Here is a 13679-nt window from a genome sequence, read left to right as displayed (position 1 = left end):
TATTAAAAGTGATCTTTTTACAAGTAAATAGATTTAGCAGATTTGGTATCTTTATAAATTCCACTAGAATTTAAATTCAATTCTTTGGATTTAAACAGTTATTGGCTGCACATGCATGTTTGTCCCATTGCAGGTGGGACAGTGTGGCTGAACAAAGCTTCAGCTGACTAAAAATAAACTAAAAATGTCTAAATTCTCTGTTGTATATATCTGGAAAATACATAATCTGGCAGTTAGACTACAAACAAAAATCAAGGAAAGCCACACATTGCACAGTACAGAAAGCTGGGTTTATAATTACCTTCAGCATTTACTCCTTCATCTGTAGTTGGGGTCCAGAGCTGGGCACCATACATGTGGGTCAGCAGTGAAGAGATGAGCTCTGAGGCTTGCTCCTGCTTGATCTCTCCTCTGTCAGCCTGCAGGGTGATATTAATCATCCTCTCCTTCAACTGTGGCTGCAGTGAGGCCTCCTGGACACCAGGGGGCAACAGAGACACACTAACTCTAGGCCAGATCAACTTCTGGCCTGAGTAGTGACTTTGGCAACTAGGCAGCATCTCCTTCCAAATGGGACCAGGACTAGTAGCAGATGGTCTATCAGTTGACCTGCTGTCACTACCTATCAGCTGAAGGGTGAAGATATCTGAGGTGGCTCCAGCAACACACTTGTACACCCCACTGTCCTCTACTGCCACAAACTGGATCTTTAGGGAGCCGGATTTGGTGATGCCATGGCGTTTGGAGCTGGGTATGAGGTGTCCGTCTTTGAGCCAGTGGATGTGGGCTTTAGGGAACCTTCTGACGGGGCATTTGATGATGAGGGAGGTGTTTGGTAGGAGGTAGGCGTGGCCACCAATGGTCAAGTGAAGGCGTTTCTCCTTACGGGTCTGGATGTAGATGCGGTGTATACTCATTAGCTGTGGACACCGTTTAACCCCCTTCTCAAAGCCCCGGGCCTTTGCTGGATGTCTCATACTGTGCTTGACTTGGTTCTTCACCGGAGCCTTCTGGGTATCTTTGGGTCTTATCTCTTTATTGTGTCCTGTTATAAAGAAGGAAAGTGAGAGGGTAGTTTTTTTTAAATACCAACAATAATTTCTAATATTTATGCATTGGTCTGTATTTTTATTGAGACAGAAGAAAGCTGGAAGACAGGCTTCCTTGAAATTATAAGTTACCTGAACTAGTACTTGCAACCTGTTAAATTTGTTCATTCATTGTTGTAAAGTAAAAAATGGTGATGCAACTTGAATGAATAAGAGTGAGTAAATTAATTAATCAAAAAGTTAAATAAACTTAAAGACAATTTGGGAGTAAACTTTTAGTTTTTTGGGGCAATAACATGCTTAAAATGTTGACGAGTGAATTTTAGATGGTGGTTTTTTTTTTTCCTCTTCCTCACTTTGGACAGAGCAAGGCTAGCCACCTCCCCCACATAAACCTAGCTTATGTAAAACTACTCCAGTCAGCAGTCAGTTGAGTTGAACAAGTTTAGTTACAAGAACCAAACTCATCATTATAAATCCTGAAAAAAAGAAGGATATTGAACTGTTGGCAGTTGGTCGTAGACCTTACTATGTACTGAGGGAGTTCTCTCACATCGTCGCCACTATTATTTACGTACAAACACGGGCAGAGCCTGCAGTCGCCTGTTAAATCTTTCAGGAGACTGTTGTGACAGTACAGACCCAGCACCCTGATGTGTTCATTGCAATATCAGGTGATTTTAATCATGTGACCCTCACCTCTCACTTTGTTGACTGTCCCACAAGAGAAAATAAGACACTTGATCTGTTGTATGCAAATGTCAAGGAGGCGTATACTGCTTCTACTCTGCCACCACTTGGCAGATCAGACCATAATCTGATTTTTCTTCAGCCTTGTTACAAACCCTGTGTACTGAGGCAGGCTACAACTGCCTGCTCATTCAGGAACTGGACCCCAGAGGCCAGCAAGTCTCTAAGGGACTGTTTTGAGTGCACAGATTGGAATGTACTGTTGGAGTCACAGGAAAATTGTAACGGCGAGGACACTGATCTTGATAGAATGCTTGACTGCACCACAGATTATATTAATTTCTGTATGGACACTGTAATACCAACAAGAACTGTGCACTGCTTCCCTAACAACAAACCCTGGATCACCAGTAACATAAAGACCCTTCTAAACCAGAAAAAGGTGGTTCAGGGTTGGAGACAGGGAGAAGCCAAGGTGTGTGCAACATGAGCTGAAGAGGACGTTAAAGCAGGTGAAGGAGGACTACAAAAGGAAAGTAGAGAGGAAGTTGCAGCTGTTGGGATCTCAAGCCATGAGTTCTGAGAAGAACAATGGAGAGGCCTACATGTCCCTCAAAAGCCTGAGTCTCAAGCCATGCATCCTGAAGAGAACAAAAGAGAGGCCTACATGCCTCTCCAGAAGCCTGAGTCTCAAACCACGCCTCATGGAAAGAACAAAGGAGAGAACTACATTTCCCTCCAGGCTAAGGAGGGAAAACCACCCCCACAATTCACACCTATGTGTAAATTGGAGTTTGAAAGAAAACTCAGCACCGGCATTGGCCGAGGCCAGGCATTCCCAGCAGGAATCCCCGGTGATGTCACTCAGGTAATAAAAGTGGCACTGTGACCCTCCTCCTGCGCTTAATTCCCGTGCACCAGTTACAGTAGAGAGCTACTCCAGCTCTCTCCGCGACTCGGCTGCTGAAAGGGAGCAATCTGCAACATTTGACCTTTTTCCACAACTTCTTAAAGCCCATGTCACAGTCTGCAACTCGCAGGCAACAACAGACTGCTGTTGTTTGTTTTTCATTTCTTTTCGGATCCGACGTAGATTGCTGTGCAATCAGCTGTTTTTACGTTCTGTGAGGACGAGCGCCGACTTTGTTAAGGACAAAACAAAGTCCACCGTCTCTCATCTGTGATCTTCCCGCTGCCGCCGAGGAACTCATCACACTGTCATCGCAAGGAGAGCAAGACATGACCCGCCGAGCTTCCAGCCAAGGACCGAGCTCTGGAGAACCAGAGTGGACTTTCTTGTTTAACTCTGAAGGATCGGAGCAACTCACAGGAAGAGGCTGATGTCTGGGCAGAGACATAGTTAGTGTAGCGTGTTGTATTTTGCTATCTGACTTATAAGTACTGCATATCCTGTTGTTTTAGATCGTTCACTGTGATCAGCTTAATAAGCCAAATCTCACTAGTTAAAGGACCAATATCTGACCAGACAAACTCCGGTTCTCTGGCTCCGTTATTGTGTAGTGATATTGTGGTGATTATTAACTGTGGTGACAATCTCTTGTGATCTCTTTCCTCTCTTCACCTCTATTCTCCCTCTCTTCTCCCAATCACGCACCTCATCCACATCTCACTCACATTCAGGCCCTAGAGGGTGATCGCGTCAGACACGTAAAGCTCAAGGCCCCTCCCTTTGTTCTCGTGTTCACGCCATTCACGCTCTGCGGCCAGCCGCCATCTTGGCTCTAGCGAGTACCTCACGCTGCCGCCATCTTGGTTCCTACTGACACGTCACTCGTCACCATCCTCTCCCTCTCTCTCTCTCTCTCTCTCACACACACACATACACACACACACACACACACACACGGTTGTTACATATGTGTTTTGCCTGTATTTATCTAGTTAGTAACCAATGTTTGTTATTTGGTTTAATATCAAGTAATGTTATTTTGAATAATCATTACTCATATTAATAAATCCTGTTATAACTTAACTCATCGTTGTCTGTGATTATTGTGGCTATATTTGTGATAACAGCTGGATTCACAACAGTCAGTGCTCAAATTTACCCTTCAACCAACCTTCCGAGACTGTATTTTGAGCCATCAATTTGATCATTGGTCCCTGGTGACAGGGTGGTGCCCCGAGGTTACTACTTGTAGTAAACATCTATATATATATTGGTGATTATCACTGATAATCATTAATATTATAAGCCAATAACCAAATTGCTCCTACCTGTGCCCCAACACAGCACAACAACACTAAAGAGGTGTGGACGGGGATGAGCACCCTCACTGACTATAAAGAAAAGAACAGCCAGGTAACATCAGGTGATGTGGACATGGCCAATGAGTTCAACCAGTTTTACAACAGTTTTGACACAGCCTCACCTGTTCTCCCTCCCACCACTTCAGCTGCAGTTTCTCCCACGGCATCTCCTTCACACTGATGCAACCCTGACACTGCAGCTACAACTTCCACATTGGGGTCATGCCCCCTGTCCCTTACAGTGGATGAGGTGAGGGTAAGGCTCAAGGACTGTGCAGCTCAGCTGGCTGAACCTCTCTAGAAGATCTTCAACCTAAGTCTGCAAACAGGGAGTGTCCCGGTCCTGTGAAAAATATGTCTTGTTTTGGTAAAAGTAGGAAGCACAGCCGAGATAAATGACTATAGACCAGTGGCCCACACATCACACGTCATGAAGACCCTGGAGTAGCTACCACTCCACCTTCTGAGGCCACAGGTTGAACACGCACTAGACCCCCTACAGTTTGCTTACAAGGAACATATTGGAGTGGATGATGCCGTCCTCCACATGCTCGAACAGGCCCATTCTTACTTGGATGAGCCAGGCAGTTATGTAAGGATTATGTTCTTTGATTTTTCAAGTACATTTAACACCATCAAACCCACCATTCTCAAAGTCATGCTAGAAGGGATGTGTGTGGATCCCTCTTTCACGTCCTGGATTGTGGATTACCTCACAAGATGAGCACAGTATGTCAGGCTGTGCTGTCCCTGTGTCTCAGGGACAGTGGTGTGCAGCGCTGGGACTCCACAAGGGACTGTTCTGGCTCCATTCCTGTTCATCCAGTATACACAGCAGACTCTAAATACAACTCTGAGTCTTGCCACATCCAGAAATACTCGGATAACACAGCTATTGTGGCATATATCACAAATGGGCAGGAAGGAGAGTTCAGAGATCTGACAATGGCCTTCAGTGAATGGAGCGACAAGAACTGCCTCCTTCTGAACACCTCCAAGACCGTCATTGACTTTCACAGGTCTAGGCCCACCCCTCAGCCAGTCAATGTTCGAGGGAAGGACATTGAAATGGTGCACACTTATAAATAACTCGGTGTGCACCTGGTCAATAAACTGGATGGGTCCTTTAACACGGATGCCATCTACAGGAAGGGGCAGAGCCTTCTCTTCTTCCTCAGGGAGCTCAGGTCCTTTGACTTTTGCAGTGAAATGCTACATATGTTTTATCAGTCAGTGGTTGCAAGTGCTCTTCTTTATGCTTTTTTCACATAAAAACTCAAATAGAGTGGACAAGCTAGTTAAAAAGGCTGAGTTTATGCTTGGAAAGAGTCTGGACTCACTTAAGACTGTTATGGAGAGATGCATGCACTGTAAGATGCAGGCCATCTTGGACAATATAAACCATCCTCTCAACAACATCATTGCAGGCCAGAGAAGTAGCTACAGCAGCAGCCAATGTCTTATCTCTCTGCACTGCAAGACTAGCTTTTTTGTGTCCCCTGGAAACGCTTCCCATGTCATCTGTACTACTTGCAGCTCATTTGTCTATTTAGTTGCATTGTGCACATTTGCAGCACGTGTTGTCAACTTGATGAAGACGTTCTCTGAATTTGTTTGTGTTGTCTATTTCCTTGTATTTTCTTAAGTTGTAGTGTGTGGAGATCTCTGGGCCACTGTAGAGAAACAGATTCAGGTCAGTAGTGATGAAGTTCAAATTCAGGTTTAATGAACACAAACTACATAAACCTGTCCACTGTGCTGTTACAGAATAATAATTACTGTTCTATTTTCTACTTTATAAGATTAGATTATAAGAAACACAGTTAACAACATAAGGTAACAAATTACCCCACCTGACTGTGTTTTAGAAAGCAGTAGTTTATATAGTTATTTTAGCCATTTTGAATTTGTATCCTTGTCTTTTTTTAATCCAAAACCATTACTGAAATGAAATCAACTACATGCAGCCTTGACCTTATTCACTATACACTAAATTTCTCAAAGATGTCATCGATACAGTTGGGCACAGTATTTTATTGATTATTAATGCATCTTTAGCAGAAGGATCTTTCCATCCAATTTTAAACATGCTGTGATCCAACCTCTTTTAAGGAAACCCTACCTTGATCCCTTAATTCTGAACAATTTTAGGCAAATTTATTAACTTTTCTAAAGATTTAGAAAATGTGGTTTCAGTCCAACTTTTAGCTTCTATGTGTCAACGTGACATCTTTGAGTAATTTCAGTCTGGTTTCAGAGCCTTACACAGCTCAGTAACTGCCCTCCTAAAAGGTAACCAATGACCTCCTTTTACCGGCTGACAGGGGAGAGAGTGCAATTTTAATTCTTGTAGACCTAAGTGCAGCCTTTGACACTGTAGATCATGCCAATTTAATTGACTGTCTGAAAATCTGGGTTGGCATCAGGGATACTGCACTTCCAGTAAGACCTGAAGACCCAGAAAGCCTACCTGCTGTTTTATACTGTGTCAATGTTGTTAACTGTTGGATGGCACAAAATCTTCTACAATTTTCTGTAACTCCCCCTCTCTGGCATCAACATATAATAAAAACATACACTCCCTTCTGGCGGGGCCCTTCTGGCCGTTCCAAAGTCAAGGCTTAAATCTAAAGATGACTGTGCTTCTGCCATCAGGGCCTCTCAACTTTGGAATGGCCTGCCTGAGGAAATAAGGCTAGCAGAATCAGCAACCTCTTTTAAATCACTTGTGTGTGTGTGTGTGTGTGTGTGGACTTGTACTTGCTACATAGTAAGGACCAAAAAAATTTTTTACTAACAGAGTGAGGACATTTTGGGAAAGTGAGGACATTTTGGCCGGTCCTCACTTTTTGAGACACCTTCAAATCACATTTTGAGGGTTAAGACTTGGTTTTAGAGTTATGGTTAGAATTAGGTTTAGGTTTAGGTTAGGGTTAGGGTTAGGCACTCAGTTGTGATGGTTAAGGGTAGGGTAAGGGGCTAGGGAATGCATTATGTCAATGAGTGTCCTCACAAAGATAGAAGTACAAGTGTGTGTGTGTGTGTGTGTGTGTGTGTGTGTGTGTGTGTGTATGACTACCATTGCCTTTTAATCGTCTGTCAAAGCACTTTGTAAACCCAGTTTTTAAAGGTGCTATACAAATAAAGTTATTAATTTAAGGTGCATACAGGTATTTGAACATATTCGAGTGTTTATATGAGTTCTTACGGGGACAGGCCATCATGCGGCAGGTTCGAACAAGTGGGGGGGGGGGTAACCCTGAGCACGGGTCCCTGGCCAGCATCACCTGGTGGCCCATGCCCGTCAGCTGGAAACACAGTGGCTCCCTACGCTGGATCCCCAAACCACAGGACACTGAGCACTACAGAGTAAAAGAGAACAGAACATAATGGGAATGTTTATGGCAAACTGAATTCAACATACATATTGTCAGATAGAACAATGATACTCAACAATTCTGTAACTCAACACCAGAGTGGGTTATGTTTAGTTGACAACAGCATTAACATTCATTGCCAACTTTTGCACATGCTATGTATAGTTAAGGTAACAAACAGATTCATGTTTATTATATAGTTGTTTGCTGTGACTAATGCCAATGTCCTCTTGTATGTTGTGTTTGTGCGCCCTCTACTGTAAATCAAATTTCCCATTGACGGACAGTAAAGATCTCTTAACTATGAATGAAAGATTTTGGTCAGTAAAAGAAAAAAAAAAAAAAAAAGCCAACATTTATTGTTGAATTTAAAAAGTCCAGACAGAGCAAACAGGAGCAGACGGGGAGCAAGCAAAAATCCATAAACTGAGAGAACAAACTAACTCAAAAACCACAGAATCAAACACTAGGAGAAAATGTGCACACACAAGTTGACAGAGATAATCTGGCAAAGAGGAAGGGTAAACAACGTGCTGCTGATGGACAGGAACATCAGGGAAAGGGGGGTGATTGAGGCAGGTGTGGATGATGAGGGGTGGGAGACACATGAGGATGGCAACTGAAACGACAAGACAGTTAAGTATTTCAGAACAAAAACAAGAAAAAAATAAATAAATAACTGAACAGATGAGACGTGAGAGTACCCCAGACCCCCTCCCCTTTAACGGATAGCTCCAGATGTTCCAGGTTGGTCAGGATGACAATGAATAAGAGAATGTTCAGAATGTCCAGAATGTTTATGAAGGGAACCCACAACTTTTACTTCAGCCCTCAATATCGCTGACTGCCAACGAGCGCTTCACAGTTCAGGTGGGACCGCCCTTAATGACTTGGGTTGGAGGGGGCCTGGAGAGGGGAACTGATGGCCTTGTCTTGACAGGGTTGGAAATGATGTACGTGGGGTGAACTCTTATTGTCCTGGGAAGACGCAACTGAACAGCCACAGGATTAATAACTTATTGGATATAGGACAGAGACTGACAAACCTGGGTTCCAGCTTCTGACTTTCCACTTGGAGGGGGAGGTCCTGGGCCAACATCTAAAGCTTCTGTCCCACCCAATAACACTTGGAGGAATGTAGCAGCCTGGGCCCTTTTCCAGGTGAGGTGACAGAAACACACCAGAGTGTACTTGATCCATATCAGTTGTTGACTCCAGAGGGATGGATGCTGGGACACCAAACTCCTGAGTCTCAAGCTCCTGGTTGTAATGTTATCTATCCCTGTTGGGCTTCTGGGAGATCTCATTCTGGATGCAAACATGACATTCAGAGATGAGACCCACCATGACCTCAGTTAGTGAAAGCCACCAAAACCACTTAGGAGGCTCATGGTCTGACTCAGGTAGCCCTTAGGAGGAACCAGAGAAGGACATTAATGGTGCAGTCATATGGTCTGTGAGGAGGTAGGGATGTGGTCCGGGCTTTGTTAAACACCTCTTTCAAGTCTATGTAGACAGCTTAGGAAACTCTGAGGAGAAATCAACAGGCTTGGGGAGAGCAGATGGAATGATTGACACTGGTGACTCCACCCCAGAATACCAGTCAATCTGTGGGTTATGCTTAGTTAACCTTGGAAAACAGAGTGAGGGGAAATTGTGGAGCGTCAATAAATTGAAAACTAATAACATCTCAATGGTTACCTGACATTTGAAGGGGAAGGAGTGGAGGTTCTAATTTTAGCTGAGTCTACAAAAACTGCCAGCTGCAGGGAACCAGCAGGAGAAACTAGGTGAGTACAAGTCAGACAGTCAGATGGAGGGTGAAGACGACGCAGAGGAAGTTCAACTCACCAGTAAACGTAATTTTACTTGTGAGCCCTGCCTTTGCTGGACACGCAGCTATCAATTATTTTAGTAATCGAGTAGTCTCCTGATTATCCCATCAATTAATCGAGTAATCTGATAAACTAACTTTTGTTAACTACTACTACTATTAAAAAAGAACACATAAGAAAACAGTAACATATTATATATATATATATATATATATATATATATATATATATATATATATATAAAATAAAAAGGAGAAGGTTTCCGTTTAAGAAAAATCAAGTTTTATTGCTTAAATTGCTACTATATTATCTGTCAAAATTAGTTTACTCTCTCCACTCTGTATGCTATGTGTGCATGTGATGACATCTCTCTCAACAGAAAGGTAAACTTGTCAGGCTGGGTTAAAGAAGACAATCGCCTTTTTTTAGCAGGTTTACTTGTGTTTAAAAGGCCCATTTAAAACTGCTAACTTTGGTATAAATAGGTATTAGAAGGCTGAAAAATCCCTGGAGCTCTGCCACTGCCTTACACCATATTTTGACTGCCATAACAAACCCATGTTGCTTGCTGTGCAGGTGTCTGGGAGACTGTTGCTGGTTGATGCTACAGAACCTACTGCGAGTTAAATTATCCACAGTAATTAACCATGCTAATAAACGACTACAGTGATAATCAAAATTGAAAATGGTAATACTGACCATCTGGCATTTTTACTGTGATTTAGTATGAAACCAGAAACTGTTTCATGACTACTGAGCTGTCATAAGGATTAAACAAAGTTTCAATGCAAGGAATTTGCCTCGATGACTTTTCTGAATCGAGTTAATTGAGTTTCTTGAGGAATTGTTTCAGCCCTACATGCAGCCAGAAAGTGCCCCAGATGGCTGCATCAGATGAACATCCGCTCCTTTAGCGGAGGCTATTGCTCATTGGGAGAGAGTGCAACTTACTTGCATTAGTTCTTCTCTGCCCCCAGAGTGAGCTCTTGTTTATTCTCTGGTGGTTGGCCCAAGGCTGGAGTGGTAACTGGAATGTAGCAAAGGAGTGGTCTTCTACTGGTGGCCAGGTGGTTGATCTTGTTTTGTCTTCTTTCAAACAAACAGTTGTCAGTCCTTATGGAAAAAGTAACATAGGACTCAAAACCTGTAGGTAGATCAAGAGGTGCTAGCTGGTCCTTCATGTCATCAGACAGGCTGTGAAGGAATGTGTGTTTCATTCACTGTCAGCTGCTAGAGTCTGGAAAAGGATGGGATAGTCTGCTACCCAGCTGTTACCTTGTCATTGGTCCAGTAAACCCCGGGCAGCTTCTTGACCAGGAGTCCACTGTACAAAAACTCTCTTTATTGCCTCTGATAAAGTCTCCACTGACGAAGCAGATGGTTGATTGCCAGTGCCATTCTGCTGCAACCCACTCCTGTGCTCTTCTCATGAGGCTGGTAATCATGAATGCCAGAGCTCAATGGAGTAGAAGAACGGCTAGAGGCTGAAAGTCATTAAGCACAGAGACAGGAAAGAGCGACAGATTTCAGGGTTTCCAGCACACCTTTCCATAGGTGGGGCACGTAGTTCATGGCATGGATCCAGCTGTAGACTGAATCTCGGAGTAGCCAGAACAGCCACAACTGAGGGTCTTGAGCTGCTCCATCATGGTAACTTGCAAAGTGTTATGTTGCATATGGAGATCCTGTACTCCTTTGACCAGCTTTAGTCAGCAGCAGTTCATGGTCATGCAACTGCTTTCCCTGGCTTTGTAAAACATAACAAATGGTGTCATTCTCTGTTGAGTCTGCCATGGCCAGATTGTACTGTGACAAAACTAGTAAATTCTGACTCAAATGCATAGAGACACACAGCAGACTGCTGCTGGTATCAAAAGGCAAAGTCTTTACTGTCAAAGCAAATCATACACAGGCAGTCCAGACAGGTCAAACAGGAGCAAGCAGAGAAGAGGAATAGACAGGGAGCCAAAACTGAGAGAACAAACAGTCAAACACACAAGGTCACAAAGACAATCTGGCAAAGGGGAAGGGGAAACAGGTGAGTTTATAAGCACGGGGCTGATGGACAGGAACATCAGGGGCAGATGAGTAATGTAGGCAGGTGTAGATGATATGGGGTGGGAGGCACATGAGGGCAGGAACTGAAATGATAAGACAGGTAAGTATTTCAAAATAAAGTCAAGACAAATTTCTGTTGTCAATGGCACAAATTTGAACAAGTTCAATAAAGTTCATGAAAAATTTTGTTCAAATATGTTGCTCTTATAAATGTAGAATTGATCAGATCTTAGTTTATATTAGACTGATTCTTTTGGAAATGTACCAATATTGAAACAGTGGCTTTCATGCCAGTTTGTAGCCTCCAGCTGTCCTTCGTCATCTCTTTCATTTCTCTGTATGCAAGTACTCACCTTTCCCCATTCTCCTCCTGTCATGTAGGGCAGACAGTCAATGTTACTGCAGCCTCTGTTAGTGGCAGGTTTGGCCCCCCAGCAAGCTCTGTCTCCCAGCCTCCTATAGGCCCCTGTGGACAAGATCTGCTTACAGTAGACCTTCCGCACCTGGACACCCCCACCACAGGACTGGGAGCACTGCATGGAGGAAACAGAAGATTTTTGTACAAAAGGAGGAGTTCAATCATTTTTTAATCACATACATAAATACACACACACACACACACACACACACACACACACACACACACACACACACACACACACACACACACTTGTACTTCCATCTTTGTGAGGACACTCATTGACATAATGCATTCCCTAGCCCCTTACCCTAACCTTAACCATCACAACTGAGTGCCTAACCCTAACCCTGGCCCTAACCTTAACCTAAACCTAATTCTAACCATAACTCTAAAACCAAGTCTTAACCCTCAACATGTGATTTGAAGGTGTCTCAAAAAGTGAGGACCGGCCAAAATGTCCTCACTTTCCCAAAATGTCCTCACTCTGTTAGTAAAATACTTTTTTTGGTCCTTACTATGTAGCAAGTACAAGTACACACACACACACACACACACACACACACACACACACACACACACACACACACACAAACACACACACACACACACACACACAGGAAGTCCATACCAACTGCCAAGGTTCAGTCTCCCAGACTGGAGGACAGTCAACCTGATTGCAGGGTTGCAGGATAGCAGGTTTGAATTCCCTGCACTCTTCCTCTGAAACAGTCAGAATATCCAGCTGGTCAACAGACAACAGACGCATGCAAAACACACTCCTGGTCTGTATTCCAACGCCACAGGATGCAGAGCAGCTAGTCCATGCTGTCACCTCCCACCTACAGAGAGAGAGAGTATAGTAAGTTAGACACAAAATACTGCTAAATATTAGGCCACAGGCTCCATTTTAAGAGGTGGGCTGTAGAAGTGGTGACACTCTACCATACTGAGTCATTATAGTACACTGTAGTGTCAAATGAATTACAATACTCTGGTATTTTAAACAATGTATTTCCTATAAGCCCATATTTTAGCAGTTAGATTAGCAGTCTAAGCTCCCATCCCTTCCCTGATGTCCTGCGTACAGTGTTGGCGAAACACTGACTTTAAATGTGAAATTCAGTTAAGTTGTTGATGCGAGCATGCATTAGAAACACTACTGAATCAAAGAGACACTGCCTACCTGGTAAGAAAGAAGTATACAAATAACAAGTAAGGAAAATGTAATGGTAAACATGCCAAACCCTAGAACCAGCCAAGGCTGTGGTTTTTTAGTCCTTGGTGAAGACCATCTATCAGTAAAAAAATCACTTGTGTATCAGTATAGGCCCTGACCATTTCTGTCAAGCTCCACTTGCATTTTTAGAGCTGTAAACTGTCTCTTACAGCCTTCATGTACGCAATATTACACTGAATCATTTCCTTTCACTAATGAAGACTGAGATGTGGTTGATAGGTCAGAAATGTGGACACTTGCTTATAGATAATTATTTCACATATACCGGAATCAACTTTCTTGCTCCAGTATTTACATTTTTTTGCAATTTTTTTGTTTCATCAGATCCAGAATTTTCACTTGTACTTTATTAATTTGCCATGACATTTTGTCAACCTCTTGACATAAACTGCCATAGCTCATGAGTGCACTGTGCAACTGCAATGAAATGAAGTCTCATTCACTTGGTAAATTTTGCACAATTCATTTTTATAACCAAGCAGTAACATTCAAATGTGGTAAACAGCTCAAATTTAAGCTGGACAGTGAATTCAGCCTCTGAGTTTTTTGAAGTGGTGTCAGTGACCCTCTCACCTTGGGGGGCATGGTTCAGGGTTACAGATGCGTAACATTACTGGTGGCCTGCTGGATGAATCACACAGAGAGTCTTCAACCTCATCACCTTGCTTCCTGTTAACACACCTCACAACTGCTGTCTGCTTCCCTGGGTAGAGGACATAGACAAGAACCAGTTGGACATGA

The 13679-nt window shown here is 43.2% G+C and overlaps 1 protein-coding gene across 9 annotated transcripts in view; it reads right to left on the bottom strand.

The window, feature by feature from the left end:
• Positions 1 to 13679, bottom strand: part of adamtsl3 (ADAMTS-like 3) — a 228076-nt gene that overhangs the window by 30388 nt on the left and 184009 nt on the right. For 5 of the 9 annotated variants that reach the window (XM_071472974.1, XM_071472976.1, XM_071472975.1 and 2 more), the window contains 5 exons: positions 13512 to 13641; positions 12330 to 12540; positions 11634 to 11813; positions 7219 to 7372; positions 302 to 1045 (listed from right to left, as the gene is read on the bottom strand). In XM_071472974.1, coding sequence (XP_071329075.1) covers positions 302 to 1045; positions 7219 to 7372; positions 11634 to 11813; positions 12330 to 12540; positions 13512 to 13641 — 1419 coding nt within the window. Of the gene's footprint in view, positions 1 to 301; positions 1046 to 3374; positions 6733 to 7218; positions 7373 to 8433; positions 8696 to 10173; positions 11364 to 11633; positions 11814 to 12329; positions 12541 to 13511; positions 13642 to 13679 lie in introns of those variants that run through there. The other 4 variants (XM_071472980.1, XM_071472982.1, XM_071472981.1 and 1 more) reach the window with 4 other exon arrangements.

Source organism: Trachinotus anak, unplaced genomic scaffold (assembly GCF_046630095.1).
Source record: "Trachinotus anak isolate AG129_WGS33_773 ecotype Australia unplaced genomic scaffold, CSIRO_AGI_Tana_v1 ptg000042l, whole genome shotgun sequence".
In the NCBI taxonomy this organism is placed as follows: Eukaryota; Metazoa; Chordata; class Actinopteri; order Carangiformes; family Carangidae; genus Trachinotus; species Trachinotus anak.
The sequence above is the reverse complement of the archived record's forward strand: the minus strand, read 5'-3'. Positions and strand labels throughout refer to the sequence as shown.